At 40.4% G+C, this 23,420-nt stretch overlaps 1 protein-coding gene across 2 annotated transcripts; it reads right to left on the reverse strand.

Moving 5' to 3' along the window:
• Positions 1-3,358: 3,358 nt before the first annotated feature.
• LOC149828657 (aldehyde dehydrogenase family 2 member C4-like) lies at positions 3,359-22,992 on the reverse strand. Of its 2 annotated transcripts, none has more exons than XM_090017670.1 (9): positions 22,781-22,992; positions 19,440-19,582; positions 18,300-18,683; positions 17,942-18,031; positions 17,480-17,653; positions 5,227-5,364; positions 4,958-5,095; positions 4,122-4,183; positions 3,359-3,702 (listed from the first exon to the last, which is right to left on the reverse strand). In XM_090017670.1, exons 1-9 carry the CDS (start codon positions 22,881-22,883, stop codon positions 3,429-3,431), a joined length of 1,506 nt encoding a protein of 501 aa, XP_089873796.1. In that variant the 5' UTR covers positions 22,884-22,992; the 3' UTR covers positions 3,359-3,428. The 2 variants fall into 2 exon arrangements, with proteins under 2 accessions (XP_089873796.1, XP_089873795.1); XM_090017669.1 differs by having other exon boundaries at positions 3,359-3,732; positions 22,781-22,935.
• Positions 22,993-23,420: the final 428 nt, after the last annotated feature.

Consider the following 23,420-nt stretch of genomic DNA (forward strand, 5'->3'; position numbering starts at 1 on the left):
AGGCACTCTCAAAATGGATCATAAGAAGATTAAAGTTATTCAAGCATGGGATCCGCCCTCTAAGGTTCCTGAGTTGCGCTCTTTCTTGGGACTTGCAAATTATTACCGACGCTTCATCAAGGGATACTCACAGATTGCGGCTGCACTCATAGATCTGTTGAAGAAAGACAGACCATGGCTATGGTCTGATGCCTGCCAGAAGGCTTTTGATGGGTTAAAACATTCCTTGACAGAGGAGCCAGTGCTGAAGTTGCCTGACTGTCGACAACCATTTGAAGTGTAGACCGATGCGTCTGACTTTGCTATTGGTGGGGTGTTGCTCCAAGAAGGACATCCTATTGCATTTGAAAGCAGGAAGTTGAACGACGTTGAACGTCGATACACGGTGCACGAGCGCGAGATGTTGGCGGTCGTGCATTGTCTCTGCATATGGAGACACTATCTCTTGGGATCACAATTCGTTGTGCGCACTGACAATGTTGCGACAAGCTACTTCCAAACTCAGAAGAAGTTGAGTCCAAGGCAAGCACGTTGGCAGGATTTCTTGGCAGAATTCGATATGGTCCTCGAGTATAAACCAGGCAAGACCAATGTTGTGGCTGACGCCTTGAGTTGAAAGGCGGAACTTGCTGCTTTGCTCATCTGGGATGACAGTGTGAGCCAACCGACAAGCGATCTTCTTGAACAAGTGTGTGAAGCTTCAAAAAGTGACCCAATAGCTCAACAATTGATCACATTGGTGAAGGAAGGAAAGACGCAAAGATTCTGGCTAGAGGATGGTTTGCTCCGCACCGCGGGCGATCGTCTATATATTCGGCGACAAGATACCTTGAGGAGGCGCTTGATGCACGAGTGCCATGATACTACTTGGGTGGGTCACCCAGGACAACAAAGGACCTTGGCATTGTTGGAACGTGCATTCTACTGGCCGCAGATGCGTGATGACGTAGATGCCTATGTGCGGACTTGCTTGATTTGTCAACAAGACAAGCCCATCAATCAGAGACCTGGTAGACTACTGGAGCCCCTACTTGTTCCTAGTCACCCGTGGGAGTGCATAACCATGGACTTCATTGTAAGCTTGCTAAAAGCACAAGGTTGCAGTTCGATTTATGTGGTTGTGGATAGGTTCTCTAAGTATGCTATCTTCGTGCCTGCCCCTGCCACCTGCTCAGCCGCGGATACTGCAAAGTTATTCGTGCGGAACGTAATTAAGCATTGGAGAATTCCAGAGAGCATCATCAGTGATCGTGATGCACACTTCACTGGCAAGTTTTGGCGAGAAGTGTTTCGCTTAATGGGGACGAACTTGCATTTCAGCACAAGTTTCCACCCCCAAACCGACGGACAGACAGAGAGAATAAATGGCATGCTGGAGGAATACCTGCGGCACTTTGTCAATGCCAACCAAAGGGATTGGGTTGATTTACTTGACGCGGCTCAATTTTTTCTACAACCTTCAAAAGAGCGAGTCATCCGACCATAGTCAATTTGAAGTCGCAACTGGACAACAGCCACAGACTTCGCACTCCCTTGCTGCGCGAGGATGTGGAAAAATACCTTATGCATACCAGTTTGTCAGGAACTGGCAAGATCAGACAGAGTCGGCGAAGGCATATCTAAACAAGGCAACCAAGCGCATGAAGAAATGGGCAGATGAGAAGCGTCGCCCAGTAGAATTTTGAGTTGGAGACAAAGTGTTGGCCAAGCTCTTTCCTGACCGCACAACTATCTTTTAGGGCCACCACTGAGGCCTTATTCGCAAGTATGATGGCTCCTTCACCATTATCAAACGTGTCAGAAACTTGGCATACCGGCTGGACTTGCTAGCAAACTTTCAAGTGCACCCGGTATTCCATATTTGCAACCTGAAGTCATTCCACGAAGATGAAGGAAATCCTCAACGGAGCATGCCTCAACGTGCCCCGATCCCGCAGCGAGCTCCTTCAACAGTTAGTGTACCAGGCAGAGATCCAGATATCATCATCAACCATTCCAACAACTATCTAGGAGAAGTCAACAAGTACTTAGTGCAGTGGAAGGGATTGCCAGAATGTGAAGCCACCTGAGAGAAAGCCAGCAGCATGTTTCAGCATCGACAGCTTGTAGAAGGCTACCATGAACAATTGGCATCGAGGACGGCGCCAACTTAGGTGGGAAAGCGTGTTCCAGACCGCCATGTTTTTCACCTTTTTGCTCTGATGTATAGACCTCTTTGGCACTCTAGAGTGCTCCACAAGGCCTTACGGCCTAAGAGCTTCGTGTATTCGGACCCTCTCTCCCCCTCTTGATGTACTTTGCTTTCAAGTATCTATAAAGAAGTTTTTTGTTTCCTTGTCTCTTTGCTCTCTTTGTGTTTGGGCATACGCATACTCTTGCTTCCGCTCGTGCGCGTGTGTTATGTGTTCTTGTGTGCTCAAAAGGCCTGCCTTCGGTGTTTGTGATTGCCCGAAGCTGCGTCACGGGGGCCTTCGCTTCTAAGCCCGTGACAGTTTGCACCTCATATGATTCAAAATCCCGTGATTGTTCTCAAATGCTTAAGATTTTGCAATTTGTCTTGTATAATATATTCCCTATTTTCTTTTTACTTGAAAATAAGAAAAACTGCTGCAAAATTTAGTTTCAGAATATTAAGACAAACTTTGTATAATTAAAAAATTGGTCTAGCTGAAGAATAAGAGAAAGTGTGCATGGTTCTCTCTCTAAGAGCTAATCAAGTACATTTGCATTTTCCTGTACCCATGTCTATGACAACCATGGATCAATGACTTGGCTTCCACAGACCCTAGATTAATATGTGAGCGTATCATCCTTAACTTGATTAACTCTTGGTTTGTTGTTACTCGGGCCGGTTGAGTATTAATGCCCATATCATGCAAATGTAGGCTAGATCATGTAAAACTAGGGCTGTCAATGGGTCAAGTTTGTATCCGTTACCTGACTCGACCCAAACCCAAATTGTTGGCAATGGGCAATAATATCCGAGTTGACCCGAACTTGACTCGAGCAATATGCAGGCCAAGTTTTCTAAATATGAAAAATCTATGTTGTCAATGTACTTTCAGATAACTATTTGATTTTTTTAAATATATTATTAATATAATTTATTAATAATTATTTTTTTACTGTATATTTGTGTCCGCCCTAGTTTAGATGCATGGCTCTCCTGCTGATTTAAACATGTTATTAATATATGCATTGGGAACGGTGTTGGCAGACCTAACACCTTTGACATTAGGATGGTTTTGGAAAATTCCATCTCAGCAAAATATTTTGGCAAATACACAAACCGTGTTTTCATCCCATTGTAAGGCTCCCAAACATAGCCTAAAGCAAATTTCCAAGGAGACAGCTAGAATTTGAACCAACATAAGCAGCACCATTTATTTATTTATTTATTATCAGTAGTTTACAAATACAATGCTTAATTAGAGCCAAGGAGAATTGTAAAGAGGAGTGACCACGGATTTGACTTGGAGGTAGTTGTCAAGAGCATGTAGGCCGTTGGATCTACCAAACCCACTCATCTTATAGCCACCAAAGGGGCAGTCTGCGTCGAAAGCAAAATAACAATTTACCCATACGGTCCCAGCACGAACGGATCTTGCAACTGTGTTGGCAGTATTCAAGTCCTTGGTCACTATCCCAGCGGCCAACCCATACTTGGTCTTGTTCGCTTTCTCAATGGCCTCCTCTATTGTCCTGATCAGCACATCCCCACCAAGCAATCGTCTTAAAATATGGCGCCAAAATCATGATATAATAAAAATAAGAAGTGAATTTACGTTTTTCTGTGGGTTTCTGGCAATAAAATCATGAAAAAATCAATTTTTTTTTGCCGACAAGAAGGCCTCCTGTGATGGCAAGGCCTATTTCTATCATAACGCGTTTAGATGCCACAGAAAATCAGAGGTTTCCTGTTCCCCGTGTACAAGCACGTGTTTATAGTGTCAAAACTCACAAACTGTACTGGAATTTTCCTAGTATCCAAACGTAAAACACAGGACATGATGGCCCTCATTGAAGTCAAAGTTAGCCTTGTAAACATTCACCATGGATGGTGTAAACTTTGGTCCTTTTTCAACAGGAACTGTTAATGAAAAGTTGAGAAGAAAACTTACTTGAATTTCATGAGGGACATGACAGGTCCAAATATTTCATCCTGAGCTATCTTCATGTCGTCCTGCATATGTAAAACAAAAAAATTACTCATATTTGCAAGAATATAAAGAAGCATATGTGGATGAAACGATGTACTACCATGCATTCCCCGCACTTTGGTCTGCTAGTTCAGGTGTGTTTATATGCACAAATGCGTGAAAAGGGATCCATGTATACATTCCGTACACGCTACAATGAAATTTTAAAATATTTGAGGTCTTAATAAGAGTAAACCATGAGTAATTTTGCAGCATTAAAAGGCCTTTACTTTCTTTCACTTTGTTCTTTCTGCAAGGTAATGTTGGAAAATGGTATTGCTTCATCCTTTTCCATTTACCACATTCACCGACGAACAAATGTTAGGAAAATTGAAATGTGGCCCTCTGTTTCACTACACTTTTGCTTCTGATGAGTTTGATAAATGCCACTTTGATATTGTGGTTTAAACCAGATTTTCAAGCTGTAGCTCATCTAAAGAATTTACCATTTGATGTCTGGAATTCAGCAAATCTTTAGGGAGCTGATGCTTATAGTTTTGTTGTTCTCAGTTAATTCATTATACAAAATGGCTTTTTACTGTCTTTGTTCACTAGGGGTTGGAATTTCGTCTTAACTCTAGCAGGGACTTTCATTAGAAAGTTGATCTTTCTGATCTCGACTATTGATGCTTTTGAGATTTTCTTTGCAGTTGATCAAACAATGTGAAACAGTGGGATATGTGTACATATATGCATCTCCGGGTAGAAATTAGGAAATTTGGAACAAAAACTAACAGGTTTAGAAGCAGGCACAATACCTTCACATCTGCAAAGATGGTGGGCTCAATGTAATACCCTTTGCCACCACAGGGTTTACCACCTGTTAGCAAGGTAGCTCCCTCTCTCTTCCCGTGTTCAATGTATGAAAGCACCTTCTCAAATTGCTTCTTGTCAACCTATTCCCACAATCATTAAAAAAAAATCCTAAAGATGAGAGAGAGTGTGTGTCTGGTATTAGTATAAATGTATGTTTATTCATGCATATATAGTGAAAATTCTAATCCGTAGTAATTGTAAAGTTAACTACCTGTGGACCCTGGTTGACCTGTGGATCAAAGGGGTCTCCAACCACCCATTCTTTTGCTTTTACTATTGACTTCTTCACAAACTCATCATATATCCCTTCTTGGACAAGCACCCTTGACCCAGCCACGCAGATCTCACCCTGAAAATGCCAAAAGTAGAATCATTAGCAGCTTCAAACAATGAAATTGGGGTTTTCAATTGATCATCCAAACGTGGTGCATGGATTGGCATCAAGGACCAACAAAAAAAAAAAGTAAAATCTAAAACAAAGCTCTAAACAGTTGTGCGGAGACATACCTATCCAAAAAAGTATGATAAATTGGAAGTTTGCACTGTAGGATACAACACAATTTCCAAACTTATCCTACACTTATAAATAATAGATGCATTCATGCGAACAAGGTAACTGGGAAGTACATTTCCCACAATTTGTATGCTTGGGTTGAGGGTGAAACAATGCACTTTAGTGGGTCTTTTATGATGCCTTGTTTTCCACTGCCTAAGGGTACATCAGGCAAGCCAGACACAATGCCAGACTGTTAGGAGTTAGGACCTAACAGCTTAACCTGCCGAAAGCCTGGCTCTTGTCATGCTGGGATCTTGTCTGGAAGGATTTGAGGTAAGTTGCTTTGGCCTTTTAGTATCTACCCCAAACCAACACATTTTATTACTCAGGCTGTTGCAACTCAAATTCATCCTCTCTTGGCATGAGTATGACTAACCGTTGAGTACCCAACCTGATGTCCACACCTACGTACCACGGCCCAAATGTTGTGTAGGTGTATACAACCAATTTTTTACAATGCCCAAATGCTAATAATTCAATAATTCAAAATGTATTTTTTTCAGGTTCTCTAGCAAAAGTCCCAAAAGCTTAGGTCATTTGGCACACCATAGCTTAAAAAAAACCTGAAAGATAGGCATAAACCATAGAATTTAGAAGAAAACCCTAAAAATGTTCAAAAACTCAAATTCTTCAAATTTTCTCAATTTTCTTTTCCAACAGCAAAAACTTTTTGTCGTCTGATCACTGGATAGCAAAAGTTATTGTCGTCCCCCTTTAATTGGCCCCCTTTTAATCTAAATGGAAAAAACATTTTGTCGTCTGATCGGTGGATGACAAACTTTTTGTCGTCTGATTGCCGAATGATAAAAGTTTTTGTCGTCCCCTTTCGGTCCTTCCCTTTTTGGTTAAGACAACAAAAAAAAAATTATTGTCTAATAGTCGAATGACAAAAACATTTTGTCATATGATCGCTAGATAACAAAAGTTGTTGTACCCCTTTGGTCTTGTCCCTTTGGGTCTAGACAGCAAAAACTTTGTCATCTAATGGCCGGACGACAAATTTTTTTATCATCTAATAGCTGGATGACAAAAACTTTTTGTCGTTTGATTACTTGTCCCCATTCGGTCTTGCACCCTTTTGGTCTTGACAACAAAAGTTTTTGCCGTCTACTATGAGACAACAAAAATTTTTGTCGTTTGTTACCCTGAATGTTTGAATAGACCTAGGGCCTCATCTATTTGAACCTCCATGTGCATTTTAGGAGTCGATTCCTATGTAGAAAACCTCAACATAAACCCTATCCTATCAATATGGATGAACTTAGATGCATTTGGAGTGGATCTAAATCCAAAGCTCCTATGATCTATAATTCATTTTGAGGCATAAAAATAGAGGATGCCCTTTAGAACCTATCCGATCTCAGAGATCCACACCTAAGTGCTGACCTTAGAGAGAAGGAATTCTCTAATCTTGTCTTCACTATCTCTCTCTCACCTCAATCTTAGACCCCTACGTGGAGGTGTTGCCCGATTCATCCATCACACCTACATAGAGATGTTGCCGGACCGTGGGGAGGAGACACTTAATTCACCATACATGCCCTAAGAGGGGATTCTACTGGAGAAAGCCTGCAATTTGGAGCCTGAAAGACTAAACGAACCCTGAGTCCAAAAAAGCTAATATCTAAATCAATTTGGTTATTTTTGCTTTGATTTTGTTTTATGTTATTTTTTCATTATTGATTGTGTAAGTGTTTATACACTCTCTTGATTTGGATTTCATATTATATCGTTTTGCTGGGGTTTGGACTCTATATCCGGATTTTCTTGATATTGAATTTCGAGTTACGAAGGTCGAACCTGCCTTTGTTGCACCTTCTCGTGGAGAAGGATGGCCGAGGCTTGAAAGGAGCATCGTACATCTTCTAAATTTATTTTGGAAAGGGATTTTTGAAAAATCAAGGTGAGTGCACTTCATTTATCGTAAAATTTTGGTTAATAGTTTTTGGTGATCACGGTAGGACCCTGCGTTTTCGATCTTTCATAGTTTAGAAATTCATGTTGAGAATAAAGATCTGTATCTAATTCAGTCAAAGCAGATCCATGACAACCCTAATGGATCAAATGAAGAAAACTATCCAAAGTAGTCTAGAGGTGATCAAGATAAGATAAGGAAATCTATCGTGTTTCCATTAGGAGGTTGATGTTTTAGGCAACTGTATCCATTTGTGAAATTGTGGTATTCTTGTAATCTATTTTGTAGCTGGCATATCTTGTGAAGAAAGAAAAATGACTTGTAAAAGAATTCCTATAAGGGAACCTCTCTCACGTAAGGCAAGTGAGAGTATCATTTTCATCGTGGATGTAGGCCAAGGAGCAAGACGAACCACATTAATCTTTGTCTTCCATTATTTTATGAGTGCTTGTTCATGAGACCCTGCAAAACCTTACATGGTATTAGAGCCTACACAACTGTGAAGCTTATTCTTCTCTGTTATCATTATTGTGGTCATGACTTCTTTAAGCTCTTGTAATCTTGTAAATTGTTTTGTAGTTGGCATATTTTGTGAAGAAAGAAAAATGACTTGTAAAAGAATTCCTATAAGAGAACCTCTCTCACGTAAAGTGAGCGAGTATCATTTTCATTGTGGATGTAGGCCAAGGAGCAAGACAAACCACATTAATCTTCGTCTTCCATTATTTTATGAGTGCTTGAAACGTTGCAAAACATTACAAGGTATCAAAGCCTGCACAACAGTGAAGCTTATTCTTTTCTATTATCATTATTGTGGTCATGACTTCTTCAAGCTCAAGTTTTGCATCATTGTTGCCTAACTGAACAATACAACGGAATGCATGTTCAAGTCTCGTCTCAATCAAACTACACCGAAGTAACTATATGTTGTGGTGATCACAGATAGAATCAGTTATGTTCAGTCATGACCTAATAGAATATGTTTATGGGTCTTCGTCGGCCCCAAACAAAGTTCGTGTGCAAGGAGATAAGTTCCAAAATCTTAGGTCATTTCGCACACCATCCTAACTTGAGAAATCCCTAAAAGATAGGCACAAACCATAGAATTCTAGGAAAACTCCCTAAAAATTTCCAAAACACTCAAATTCCCCATTTTTTCCTAATTTTCTTTACATATAGCAAAAAAAAATTGTTTTCTAATCACTGAACTGCAAAAGTTTTTGTTATCCCCTTCTAGTTAACTCCCTTTTGGTCCAGATGGCAAAAGTTTTTTATTGTCTGATTATTGGACGATAAAAGCTTTTTGACGTCTGATCACTAGATGATAAAAGTTCTTAATGTCCCCCTTCAGTCTTGCCCCTTTTGGTCTGGATGGAAAAAAACTTTTTTTCGTCTGATAGTCAGACGACAAAAACTTCTCGTTGTCTTATGACGACAGAAGTTTTTGTTGTCCCCCTTCAGTCTAACCCCTTTTAATTCTAATAGGCCTAAGGCCTCATCGTTATCCTCTATCCAAACCTCCTCCACACGCATTTTAGGAGTAGATTCCTACTTAGAAAACCTCTGTATAAACCCTATCCTATCCATATTGATGAACTTAGATCCATTTGGGGTGGATTTAAATCCAAAGCTCCAATGATTCATAATTTTTTGAGGCCTCTAAATAAAAGATTTCCCGTAGAACCAAACTCATCTAAGAGATCCACACCTAAGAGAAGGAATTCCCTAATCCTGTCTTCACACTGTCTTTCTTGTCTCGATCTTAGAACCCTACGCAGAGGTGTTGCCTGATTCATCCATCAAACCATCATACCTACGCGGAGGTACAGCCGGACCATAGGGAGGCGACTCTTAGATCACCATACACACTCCAAAAAGAGGCTCTATCGAAGAAAGCCTGCAATTTGGAGCGAGCTTAAAAGACTAAACAAATCCTGAGTATGAAAAAGGTAATATATGAATCCATTCGGTTGTTGCTGCTTTGACTTTGTTTTATGTTAATTTTTGCATTATTGAATGCATATGATCTGGATTGCATGTATCGTTTTGCTAGGAGTTTGAACTCTAGATCCATATTCTTTGGATAATGGATTTTCAACTATGAAGGTTGCACCTTCCTCCGCTTCACCTTCTTGTGGAGAAGGATAGCTGAGGCTTGTAACGAGTGTCCCACATCTTATAAATTGATTTTGGAAAGGGACTTTTGCAAAATCAAAGTGAGTACACTTCATTTGTCACAAAATCTTCGGTAGCAATTGGAAAAAGCTTTATGAGTAGCCCGCTATGCTTGTAGAGTTCTGGCTTCCGGCGAGAAAGTTTTGATTCCAAACATGACCAATCTACCCTAATTTAATTGTTTATTTCTCACTAAATGATGAAAATATCAATCAATAAAACAAACTCATAATCATTTCTAATGGGGAATAATAATAATAATAATAAAGTTTTTCCTCTTTTTTTTTTGGATAATGATGTAGAAAACTAATTAACTGGCATGATCTAGCACTATACGATAGTTCATAAAGTTTGTGCCATATTCATTTTATGGCCCTTAATACCATATCACGCACTCTCCCATATACACACGCATGTGCACACACACACACCCTCTCACCAACCCAATTTGAGACCAATGTAAACTATTAGAGCCTACAAATGTGATCGTTATAGCTTATTTAGTGAAAAAATATCCATTAAATGATGATTTTCTAATGCTAAGCCAGGTTTCTAGAAGAATCTAAAAATCAATGGTTCATGTTGCACTAATTCTTTGGAATGAAAAAGATCATATTTCGTCAGTAAAAAGATTAGATCCACAGTATTTTTAAGAAATAGATAATGTTAACCACATCTACATATGAAATTAATAAAAAAAAATGTCTGCAGCTATTACTTTTTTGAAGTGGTCCATTTTGCTAGGAATGGGCTGGGATAGTATATTTTCAATGAAATTTTTTTATTTTCATGAGGTTTGAAATGTATGAAATGTTGGGACCGACTGGGGGTTTTCCGGCGAGGCCTCAATCGGCATCCCTGTATGGCAGTGGCCCTGCAAAAACAAAACAGAAAAGCAGAGCGCGCGTACCTGATGCCGCCATTGATGGAGCTGCTTTGCTTGTCGGAGAGGGTCGATCTTCAACTCAGCCGGTATGCATCCACCAAGAGCGCAGGCCTCCGAATGCTACCGGTGAGTCGACCTTTTCCCTCTGTAATTTCTGTATTGTGCTCTTCTTAAAAGGGTCACTCATGAAACCCTTTTATAAGGCACAAAATGGGAACGGTTGAATAATTGTTCCCTTTGATTTCAATGCAGGTTTAACGGAAGGGAGCACCTCATGGGGAGCGTTACCCACATCGTGGGTAACCACCACCAACGTGGTGGTTAATCCCAACATTCTCCCACTTGCTCCGACGATAAACCTTTAACCAGAAAACCTTATGGGAATAACTTGATGAATAGAATGGCCTTTTTATTCTATTCTAAAGGTCCTTAGTTGAATCTCTAATCCTTAGGAGATTGACAACAACCATAATGAGAATCAAAACTGAAAGTGATCACTTTATTTATATGCATATGTCAAAAAGAGTTTAACAATCCCATCCTCATTACATGTTCGGAATATAATCCCGATGCTAGCCCTTTAGTAAGAGGATCAGCGATCATCTCTTTGGTACCAATATTGACAATATGCACTAAATGATTCTCCGTCCTTTCTTTAACAACAAAATACTTCAATTCCATATGCTTGCATGACGTAGTACTTTTGTTGTTGTTCGAAAAGGACACCGCAGCTTCATTATCACACTAGACCTTCAGTGGCTTCCCAACGGAATCGACCACTATTAACTGTGATATGAAGTTCTTTAACCATATAGCCTGCGATGTAGTCTCATACAATGCAATGAATTCTGCCTTCATGGTGTGGGCAGCAGTGGTCGTCTGCTTTCCACTCCTCCAAGAGATCGCTCCCCCAGCAAGTAAGAAGACGTACCCAGTAGTAGACTTTCTACTATCAAGGCATCCTCCTAAATCCGCATCTGAGTAGCCAATGACCTCGAGGTGATCAACTTTATGATACGTTAACATATAGTCTTTTGTCCCTTGCAAGTACCGCAAGACTTTCTTGGCAGCCTTCCAATGGGGTAAACCTGGGTTAGACTGAAATCTGCCAAGTACCCCTACTGCAAAAGAAATATCTGGTCGAGAACATGTTTGCGCATACTGCAAGCTGCCAACAACTGATGCATATGGATAAGCACTCATCTGTGCTTTGTCAATATCGTTCTATGGACAATCCTTTAGGCTCAGCTTGTCACCTTTTGATATGGGTGTAGAAGTAGGAGAACAATTCTCCATCCCATATCGCTTTAACACCTTTTCTATATAGGATCTCTGAGAGAGGCCTAGAACACCTTTTGCTCATTCTCGACGAATCTCTATGCCAAGAACATAAGCAGCCTCACCCATATCTTTCATATCAAAATGTGATGCAAGAAACTGTTTTGTCTCTGAAAGTAACTTTATATCGTTGGTTGCAAGTAAGATGTCATCCACATACAACATCAATATAATAAACTTACTCACACTTTCCTTAAGGTATATACATTGATCAATAATGTTTTCTGTAAACCCGAAAGTCACAATGACTTGGGAAAATTTAATATACCACTGTCGGGAGGCCTGTTTAAGTCCATATATTGATTTGTTAAGCTTACAAACCAAACGACCATTTTCAAGGAAACCAAGAGGTTGTTCCATGTATACCTCTTCATTCAGATCCCCGTTGAGGAACGCTGTTTTCACATCCATCTGATGTAGCTGTAAGTTATAATGAGCTACGAGGGCCAGAATAATCCTCATTGAATCCTTAGTTGAGACAGAAGAAAATGTCTCATTATAGTTAATGCCTTCTATCTGGGTGAATCCTTTAGCAACCAATCTCGCTTTATGTCTCTCTATGTTACCTTTGGAGTCCTTCTTGGTCTTAAAGACCCATTTACACCCTACGGGCTTTACTCCTTTAGGTAACGTGACAAGATCCCACACTTGATTTTTATCCATAGAGTCTAACTCTTCTTTCATGGCTTCAATCTAGTGTAAAGATTGTTTGCTTTCAACAGCTTCCATAAAAGTCAACGGGTCATCATCCATATCTATGAAATCACCAGGCTCCTGAAGGTACACCACATAATCAGGATATATGGCAGATCTCCTAATCCTTGTGGATCTCCAAACAAGTCGTTCTTCAGGCTCAGATTGAACCTGATCATCCTGTTGGTGTTCTTCCGCATTGTCCACAATAGGTTCACTTTAGATTTGTGCATTAACAATCGAATGATCAACCACACCATCATTAGGAATAACAATGTGGTATCTTTCGATGTTTTCCTTAACAGGTGATGAAACTGGATTCTGTATTTCCTCAAAACCAATGCTTTGAAGTGCACTTAATCCTACTGAACCATCTTCTAGGAATTTAGCCTTATCCGTTTCAACAATCTGTGGTGAGTGAGATGGGCAATAAAACTTGGACCATTTTGATCTTTCTGGATAACCAATGAAATATCCACTGGTTGTTCTTGAATCAAAGGGTTTAATGTGGGGGTTATATAGTTTAGCCTCTGCAGGACATCCCCATATGTGCATATAAGACAGTGATGGTTTTCTACCTGTCCACAGCTCGTAAGGAGTTTTAGGCACAGATTTCGTAGGAACCTTATTCAAAATATGCACAACAGTCCTTAAAGCTTCACCCCACAACTTTATGAGAAGTGTTGAATAATTCAACATAGCCCTGACCATTTCTTTAAGCGTACGATTTCTCCTTTCAGCTACACCATTCTAATAGGCACTACCAGACATGGTATATTGAGGCACAATGCCTTCCTCTTTAAGAAATCGCGCTAATGGTCCTTCCCTTTGCCCCATCTCAGTAAACCTACCATAATATTCGTCACCTCTATCAGACCTGATTATTTTAATAACCTTATTGGTTTGTTTCTCTACTTCTTTCTTAAATTCCTTAAACATCTGAAAAACATCAGTTTTTTCGAAAATCAAGTAGAGATACATATACCGAGAATAGTCATCAATAAAGGTGACGAAATATTTTTCGCCTGTGTAACAGGGAGAAAACGGTCCACATACATCCGTATGAACTATTTCTAATATCTCACTACTGCGTTTGACACCCTCTTTATATGTGTTTGTATGCTTAGCCTTTATGCAATCAACACATGGGTCATTGTTAGTAAAATCTAGAGATTACAAGATCCCTTCATTTACTAGTTTCTTTATTCTCTTTTCAGAGATATGACCCAACCTTCGATGCCAAAGCATGTAAGATTTATCATTCATCATGATATGTTTATTTCCAACTAATGTGTATTCAGAAGTCAAAGACTCCTGAGTTTGGATCTTCACATTCAATCTATATAAACCATCATAAACTGATGCAAAACCAATTTCAATTGAATTTCTGAATATGAACAATTTGAAATTTTCAAACTTAAAACAATATCCAAATTTATCCAACTTTGAAATTGAAATTAAGTTTCTACTATACGATGGAATATAAAAGACATCATGAAGATCTAAAACTACGCCTGTAACCAGAGTAATCCTGCAGGTTCCAACACCCTTCACATGTGAACGCATCTTGTTTCCCGAATAGATGCTTTTCTCATGCATTGTTGGTTCCCTTCTACTCAGGAACAACTGTAGACAGTTGGAAATATGAACAGTAGCACCAGAATCAATCCACCAGCTATTTTCAGGAATATGTAATAAATTACATTCATGAGAAACTAATGACAAATTACCTCTCTTTTCCAACCACTTCTTGTACTTTATGCAATTTGCCTTTATGTGTCCCTTCTTCTTGCAAAAGAAGCACTTTATGAGAGCAGAGTTGTATTGCTTGTCTTGGGGTGACTTATCCTCAGTTGACTTCTTCCTAGCATTTCTCTTAAATGCATTCTTCCTTGGTCCTACCTTGGACATATGAGAAGCCATATGTGCACTCTGCACCTTCTCACCTTTCATCCTCTCTTCTTCTTCAACATACTTGGACATGAGTTCATTAAATGTCCATTCATCATTATGTGTGTTGTACGAAATTTTGAAAGGTCCGTATTCTAAGCGTAAGGATGTTAGGACTAAATGCACTAGGAAAGAATCAGAGATGGTGAGCTTCATGTCATTCAGCTGAGACACTATGTTTCGCATCTCCAAAATGTGCTGGCGAATGTTTCCCCCTCTAGTATATTTCATAGATATCAGTTTTGACATCAGCGTATTGGCTCTGGCCTTGTTTGAACTCACAAACTGTGCCTCAATGGCATTCATGAATTCCCTCACTGTTCTGCATTGTGGGATAGCACTTCAAATGTTCTTAGCTACTTTAGATTACAAAAGCAACAACCTAAGCCTGTTCGAGCGCTCCCACTTCTCAAAAGCAATCTTTTGATCAGCAGTGCTCTGATCAGTGAGGGCAGCGGGTTCATCTATCCTTAGGACCAGATCTAGATCCATATACCCTAATGCAAAAAGAACATTTTCTTTCCAATCACTAAAATTAGATTCATCTAGAAAAAGTATAGAGCTAGAGTCATCTAAAATCACAAAACTAGAAACTGCATGACAAAAAACATGTATCAGGAAGCATTCATACGAGACTAAAACTTTAGTGGAAAAAGCAAAATAATAAAAGCCCTTGATATGCTTCTTTCTAGGCGAGTGAAGGGGGTCATCAGAGTCCTACTTTGGTAAGAGCTCCGACACGCGAAACCACTTCGCCTACCGACCATATTCGGTAAAACTAAGGTTCTTGTGAAGTTAGACCATCAACACAAGGTACCTTTGGATACTCACGTGTGATGTATCTCGACACATTTACCTTATTCTACCCTACTTAAATTTCAAACACGATAAAACTACCTTTGGGTCGTTTATCGTTTCATAAATATAAGTACAACATTAATATTGACTAAAACCATATGATAGTATAACATTTTGACAACATACGTGTATTTAGTCACTTTGGTGACATGAATACACTAAGTTATCTGACTATCCTTAATGCCAATATTATATATAAAATAATATCTTAAAATAGTCCGTAAACCGAATGGACTAGACATATGACTCTCGAAATGGTTCTAAAATTGAATGAACCTGTCATATGTTTCACGAACCGGTCTTAAAGCACTCTGAACCGGTCTGAAACAGCCCCGAACCGGTCATCCAAGGGTCCGAACCGGTTTTGAAACTTATGACCGGGTCAAGTATGAACAAAAGTTCATAAAAACCTATAATCGTATGCCAAAATCCCTGTATTTCCTTATATTTAAGAAAACAAGGTCTTAGCATCTCAGAACTGGTGAGAAACTGGAAGGAACCGACCAAAAATGACTCCGAACTGGTCCCGGAAAGGGGCTGAGTCAGTCCCTGATCCGGTTCAGGCCAAATAGTGCCTGGACCCTCCTGGATCCGGGTCAGACCCGACTGCAAACTGGATCTGGGTCAGACCCTGGGTTATCCGGATCCGGGTCAGACCCGGTACAGGCCGGATCCGGGTCGGACCCGATACAGGCTGGATTCGAGTCGAACCCGGTATAGACTGGATCCGGGTCGAACCCGGTATGGGCTGGATCCGGGTCGGACTGGATCCGAGTCTGACCCGGTTGCAACTAGATCTGGGTCGGACCCGGTACATAACGGATCCGGGTCTGACCCAGGGTTTACCTTATCTGGGTCAGACCCGAGTAATATCCTGATTCGGGTCGGACCCGGTAGCTACCGGATCCGGGTCAGACCCAGAGGCTCCTTGATCTGGGTCGGACCCGATTCATACCAGATCCGATAAAGGATCCCGATATTAAACCGTGAAACACGAAATAGGGTTTTTCAAAAAATCCTATTTCGCAGTTTCACTCACCGCCGCCGCCTGTCGGCGACCAACGCCACCGCCTGCCGGCGATCAACGCCGGCACCTTCCGGCAACCAACGTCGTCGCCCGCCGGCGACCAACGTCACCGCCTGATGGCGCTTCTTTTCCAGCGAAAGCAGCCATCCGCCGGCCAAAAAGGCAGAAGCCTTCAGAAATCCGGCGACTCAATAGTCGTCGGCGATGGCTCCTGCAACCTGCTAATGGCGGATGGAGAAGGAAACGCCGGCGGGGTACTCGCCGACAGGAAACCCCCAAAAACAGAGGTAAGATAGTTTTTTTTTTCAGTCTGTCGCGGCGACAGTCGCCGATGCCGGCGACAGGCGCCGGTGACCTGCTTTGCTGGTCGACCCAGAGCACACCCCGCAACGGAAGCGGAATGTGGGCCCATAACCCAATGTTGGGACCGACTGGGGGTTTTCCGGCGAGGCCTCAATCGGCATCCCTGTATTGCGGTGGCCTTGCAAAAACAAAACAAAAAAGCAAAGCGCGCGTACCTGATGCCGCCATTGATGGAGCTGCTTTGCTTGCCGGAGAGGGTCGATCTTCAACTCAGCCGGTATGCAGCCACCAAGAGCGCAAGCCTCCGAATGCTACCGGTGAGTCGACCTTTTCCCTCTGTAATTTCTGTATTGCGCTCTTCTTAAAAGGGTCACTCATGAAACCCTTTTATAAGGCACAAAATGGGAACGGTTGAATAACCGTTCCCTTTGATTTCAATGCAGGTTTAACGGAAGGGAGCACCTCATGGGGAGCGTTACCCACATCGTGGGTAACCACCACCAACGTGGTGGTTAATCCCAACATGAAAATGTTATACTGTTGAATTTTCAAGCCATACAAAAACCTACTTACATGTAGTTCAATGATTCAAAAGGCCACGTAGATCACATCCTTAAGGCCAGATCTCAAAAATAAAAGACTAAACAAAATCCAAAATCAGATGCTTCTACGTTGTGAAGAACTATATATATATATATATATATATATATATATATATATATATATAGAGAGAGAGAGAGAGAGAGAGAGAGAGAGAGAGTACCTTATTGAAGAAAACGGCAGTTCGAGCAAGGTCGACAGCCATATCTATGTCTGCATCATTGAAGATTATGAGAGGTGACTTGCCACCGAGTTCGAGCGTGACAGATTTTAGATTACTCTTCGCAGCTGCCTCCATTATCAGCCTTCCTACGTTTGTAGAGCCAGTAAAACTAATCTACACGCATAACAGGCAGCAACACAACCTCATTTAGTATTTCAAAACATACCGTTATCAACAAAAGCAACGACTGATCACCACAATACACACACACACACACATATATATATATATATATATATATATATATATATATATATATATATATATATATATATGGGGCCAAAGTCCAAACTCATGTCTATGGTGCTTTTAGAAATAAAAAACTAGAGATAAGTTGCATGGTCACACATTTACATACTCTCGTTATCTTGGAATAAACTCATGGTTTTTAAAGGAACTTACTTTGTCAACTTCCATGTGGCATGCAAGTGCAGCACCAGCTATGGGACCAAATCCAGTTACCACATTGACCACTCCATCTGGGATCCCAACCTGAATGAAGCCAAAAATAAATTCATAACAATAATAGTAACCAAGATACAGTATATATTTTTTTTGCAGTCTTAGTCAGAAGAATTGCAGTAAACATGGTAGATCTGCCTCCTTAATTGTGTGAACTTTAATTTGCAGTCCTTATCAGAGTAGATCAGGTCCCCCGGAGATCATGGGCATTAAATATGTGGCTGGACCACTTCAGTCATCATGTGACAGCATACAGGCTTTTTGGTAATTGAGAGAGGGAGAGGGGGGGGGGGCTCACCAACTTGGCCAAGTGGGCGCAGTAAAGAGCACTTAAGGGGGTCTGCTCAGCTGGTTTGACTACGACTGTGCACCCAGCCGCGAGGGCCGGGGCAAGGCTGTTGAAGAGCAACGTGGTGGGGAAATTCCAAGGGATTATGAGCCCGACGACGCCAATTGGCTCGCGCCAAGTGTGACCTAACAGCGATTGAGACATTTTGAGGGTCTCGCCGTGGATCTTGTCTGCCGCACCCGCATAGTACCGCAGCGACTTGATCGCGTCGGCAATGTCAATGACTTTGGTCAACATCAAGACCTTGCCAGCATCCAGTGCATCAAGAGCGGCCAGTTCATCCAGATTTTGATCGATCAGGTCAGCAAATTTCAGCAGTAGCCTTCCTCTTTCCTGAAAATTCCACGCATTCCCCAATGAAACAATGAAGTTTCAACTTGCAAAATATAGCATATATTTAAAAAATATCCCGATACTCTCGAGATTTATTGAAAACTTGATCTGAAATAAAAATACCCGGATCCATATATTAATCAGACCATTGAGTCTGACCCAGATTGTAATGGGACCTATTTGTTTATCACCAAACCCTTACCCTAAAGGGTTTGGTACGGGTCGAGTCTGGGTCAAAGCCCACCCATTGACACCCCTTACTTGTAGGAGAAAAAAATGGATGGGTCCAGTCCATTAATTGGACCTTCGATCCGAGTCTGACAATGTAATTTGGATTCACTTTCAAATGGATTTCCACATCTATCAGGGTGCGGTTGATTGCAACCGAAGGTCCGCATGTTCTCGGATCAAGGTTGGATCTTTCATGGGGCCCACACCAGATCCAAACTCCCATTAAATGGATCAAGAGAACACTAATTCATGGACTTGCAGTCCGATTGGAGAGGGATTGAACCAGAATCTAAGATCCTAAGGTCTCAAGTCAAAACCCTAGGATATTAAATCCATGTCTAATCAAACACACCCTTTATAAGGGTCAACTGGATATGGATATGGATATGGATATGGATATGGATCCAGGTCCATTTCAAGACGGTGGAGGGACAATCAATGCCTTTGTTTAATCGAGATTCCTATATGAATCCGGGTTCGGGTCCAAACCAATTTGACAATGAGAACCTGTCAAGGGAGTCTTACCGAGCCGCACATCCTGGGCCATGGGCCTTTGTCGAAGGCCTGGCGAGCTGCTTTCACTGCGAGATCAATATCGTCCTTGTCGCCCTCTGCAATTTTGGCTATCACTTCACCTGTCCTGGGGTCGATTGTATCGAATGTTTTCCCTATCAATTACATTACACAGTACAAAATGTGATGTAATTGAATGTTTTTTTTTTATTCACCCAACTTTAGTTAACACTTAAAAATGTTTTTGTTTTTTTTGTTTTTTTGTTTTGAGAAAAAATCTTAAAGATGTTAAATTTAACCTTTTCCTTTCTTTAAATTATTGAATGTCACTTTTGTAGTTTTCCATTTATGTAGCATTGTAGCTACAATTTAAAGCAAATAAATAACTTTAGAGGGTAAAAGCAAGCAATTTCTTTAAAAGTTAAGTATTTCAAATATTGAAATCTGAGGCACATAACGTAAATATGCCATACATTATGCGACTATACCTAAATGATTTCTTAATTCAATCTTGGCCTATACTGATTGGAAAACCTGTTTAGACATCACCAACACAAGATTCAATATAAGTTTTCTAATAAATAAATTGACAAGTCATGGTTTAGGGGGCACGGTCCACACAACAATAAAAGAAAAAAAAAAAGATACAAAACAAAACAAAACGTGGCTAACATACTTTGATATGATGGTAGCCATTTTCTATTTGTTAACTATTTATCCCGTACCAAAAATCTTACTGTCCAGACCCAAGGGGTTTGTCGCAGTGGGATGAGGCCTAGACTGTTTGACAGGTAGTCTAGGTTCAAATCCCATGGGCATCACCCCCCTCATAAGCCGAAGCTTGGCAGCTCCCTGGGGTTGATGGGGGTAAGCCCACGGAGTTTTACCCGGACATGGACAGAAACCGTTAGGTCTCTGCGCCAGGAGCGGTTTCTCCGAGTAAAAAAAGTAAAAAAAAAAAAAAAAGACTTTCTCTTCATCTGTGTATTTTTTCGTTTTTTTGGAAAGAAAGAAAGCAACTGAACCGACATAAATTCAGGAAAATCTTAGTTGGCACATGGATGCTGGATTTGTACCTTGTTGGCATTTATGTGACGAAACTGACCCCCACACCTCAGTCAATCCGTTGACTCTCAGGTATAGCTAGAAATTACGTGTTCGTTACAACCGCACCGCAACGAAGTATGGTGCCAACGCACTCTCCCGCGGGAAAGTGCCTTCCAATGAAAACATGGTTTCCACCACCACTTTTTCGCGGGCACCTTGCTTCCGTGCTCGTAGAAAAAACTGATGTAAGCTGCTTCTTTTTTCCCACGACTTAGAGGTGAGAGGAACACACTCGCACTTTTTCTCAACTCTTCATAATGAAAAAAACGCACCACTTTCTCCTAATTCCACACCAGCACTACCTTCTAGAAGATCGCAAAACTAATCATATCTCTAGGTGTCATTAAAGAAAGAAAGAGTGACACTTTTTTTTTGGGAGATAACTGGAAGAAAACCTTTTTTTTTATCTCTAGTTCAGATCCACTCATCCCCTATCTTCATGCCCCCTCTTAAATCTGATAATGCAAGTTGTTTTGATGAAATCTGACCATATAGATGAATTCAATAAGGTCGATTTAATAAGAATGAACCTCTGGGTCTCATTTTTCAATAAAAATATTGATTTTTTAAATCACAAAATTTCGTATCTTGTCAACCATTGATTTTTGACTCACCAAAAAATGCTTCACAAAAGTCGAATTTTGGCCATTTAAATGTTAATCTTTACTAAAAAAAAATGATATAGATCACATCCATGGAGTTTTATTTGAAGAAAAAACTTGCATCAAAGAAATCTCAATGAAAGGCACGAAGATAGGAATGACATAGGGGGGTGAGTGGATCCATTTTGTTTTTCTCTTGCTTTGTTCACCGACTTCATTGGCATAAAACCTCAAGTTTACTTGCCCACCAGAGAGTATACTCAACTTCTGTCTTGCAGCAATTAAAAGACCCACACATACCCATTTGCTTTGAAAAACCGGATCAGGTCAGAGGCATCTTTGACGATAATACGATCAGTGGTGATGAACGATAACCTAAACACCACCATTTTTTCCTATTTTTCAGTTGTTCATTAATTTTGATGCCATCATCTACAAGATGAACGACTCTAAAACAATTTGGCAGAATGATAAAAATGGTCTTATAATTTTTGAAATCTGCCTGATTTTTAAATTCGCAAATTTATGACTGTAAAAGGATTTTTTTACCTTTTGCACAAGTCAATTTTTTCAAGATGCATACTTCCTACCAAATATCTAAACATGTAATTTTTTTTATAAAATATGCATTTTTTCTTAAATATTTGAATTTTTTCTCAAATAAGAGAATATACAAATTTTCTTCTAAATATATACATTTCTTTTTAAAGACTTTAACAGCATTTTTTAAATATTGTTAAAGGATTTAGTGACGCTTTTGAAGCGCCACTAAAGGTTTTTTACTTTTACCGATACCAAATACCCCTTTTGCTTGACATGTCCTGACATTTGGGAATAGAGTACGACATTTACAACCATGTATTGCAAAAGATCATCAAAATGTGGGAATTCCTTTTACTAAAGCTACGTGAGGGACACGGGACCAGGACGTTCCAAAATGTGTAAGAGGTCAGTACATTCAACAAATTCACAAATGTGAGAGTATTCAGTTAGAAAAGGTGTGAACATTTTGAAAATCACAAATTAAGGTTGTCAATGTTCCAAAAATGTGTAAGCCTCCTTTTTTAATAAAATCGCATAAGGTCCGAAGGCAGGAGGATATTCTCAAATCCAGATTCTGATGTCTATCAAATCGAGATATTTGTCAGCATCCAATTATAATTGGATATCATTTTTACTTAGGAAATCCTACTAAATGAAGTCCGTTTGGTCGGATGTTGGGTAAAATCCGATCCATTGACATCCTAGAGGAGTTTGAGCAAAAAACATACTGGGATTTTTCTTGATTCCCCTCTTTATGCCTATAGGATTCTGGGGGCAAAACAGAGGAGATCTATATGATATTGTATGAAGACAAGCAGGAATTTACACTACTTTTCAAGAAAAATAGAATCCTCCCTGAAAACCTAACCAATTGTTCCGGATAAGTGTGTGTGTGTATATTTTTGCTCATGGAAAGTAGAACTTCCACCACGTGTATCTCCATTATTCCGGATACGTGGCTGAATATCTCATGAAAGTAGAACTTCCAGAGATAAGATAAATGGGTGCATGGACTCGTAAAATTTGTAACTTCCCAACTCATCCCGTTTATCGGGATAAGTTGGTGTTATCCAAAAGAGAGAGAGAGAGAGAGAGAGAGACCTGAAACAGCGTTGACGAACTCGCCGTTGATGAAGAGCTTCGTGAACTTGATCTCTGGAAACTTCACATGGACCAAAAACTCGCCGCTTCCCTGAGACCCCATCGCCGATTTCTTCTTGGTGGCCTTGCCTCCTTTTTTTTCTTTTTCTTTCTTCTTCTACGTTTCGTTCGTTCCCTCGACTCCCCTTAAATAAGTCTGCCCGTAGCTCTGCCTGAGGGCCACGTAGGTCGTTTCTCCACCGTACGCGTGGCGATGGCGATGGCGACGGAAGAGATTTTACGTCACAGATAAAAACTATTGAGCCCTTTTTCTTTTCTTTTTGGAATTAGCGTGGAGGAATGGCGGGCGGTATTGTACTGGTGGGTCAAAACTGAAACTGATCTATACATGGTCAGGTTGAAGCTTGGGTGAAACTAACCCAAACTAAGTAGAGGAGAGTAATTTATAAACACCCGCCTAACTGATAACTTTCACATTAAAGAAAATTGAGATCAAGTGTTTGGAAAACAAAAAGGTCTCTTAGAGAACAACAAGTCTTGAGTTTTTTGCTTGCAAAACAAGTTAAAAAGGCATCACTCATCCCGTACTTAGAATGCGCGTCCAAGTGCGCATCATGTCATCAGATTTGTGAATATATCG

Source organism: Nuphar pumila, chromosome 9 (genome assembly GCF_984573655.1).
Source record: "Nuphar pumila chromosome 9, dmNupPumi1.hap1.1, whole genome shotgun sequence".
Classification (NCBI taxonomy): Eukaryota; Viridiplantae; Streptophyta; class Magnoliopsida; order Nymphaeales; family Nymphaeaceae; genus Nuphar; species Nuphar pumila.

What these genes read in the sequence shown, in the direction of transcription:
- LOC149828657 (XM_090017669.1), bottom strand. Translation starts at nt 22,883, where the DNA reads ATGGGGTCTCAGGGAAGCGGCGAGTTTTTGGTCCATGTGAAGTTTCCA. An exon ending in GTTCGTCAACGCTGTTTCAG is followed by an intron (nt 19,583 to 22,780) that starts GTCTCTCTCTCT and finishes TGTAATTGATAG; the next exon opens with GGAAAACATTCGATACAATC. An exon ending in CCATCTTTGCAGATGTGAAG is followed by an intron (nt 4,184 to 4,957) that starts GTATTGTGCCTG and finishes TTACATATGCAG; the next exon opens with GACGACATGAAGATAGCTCA.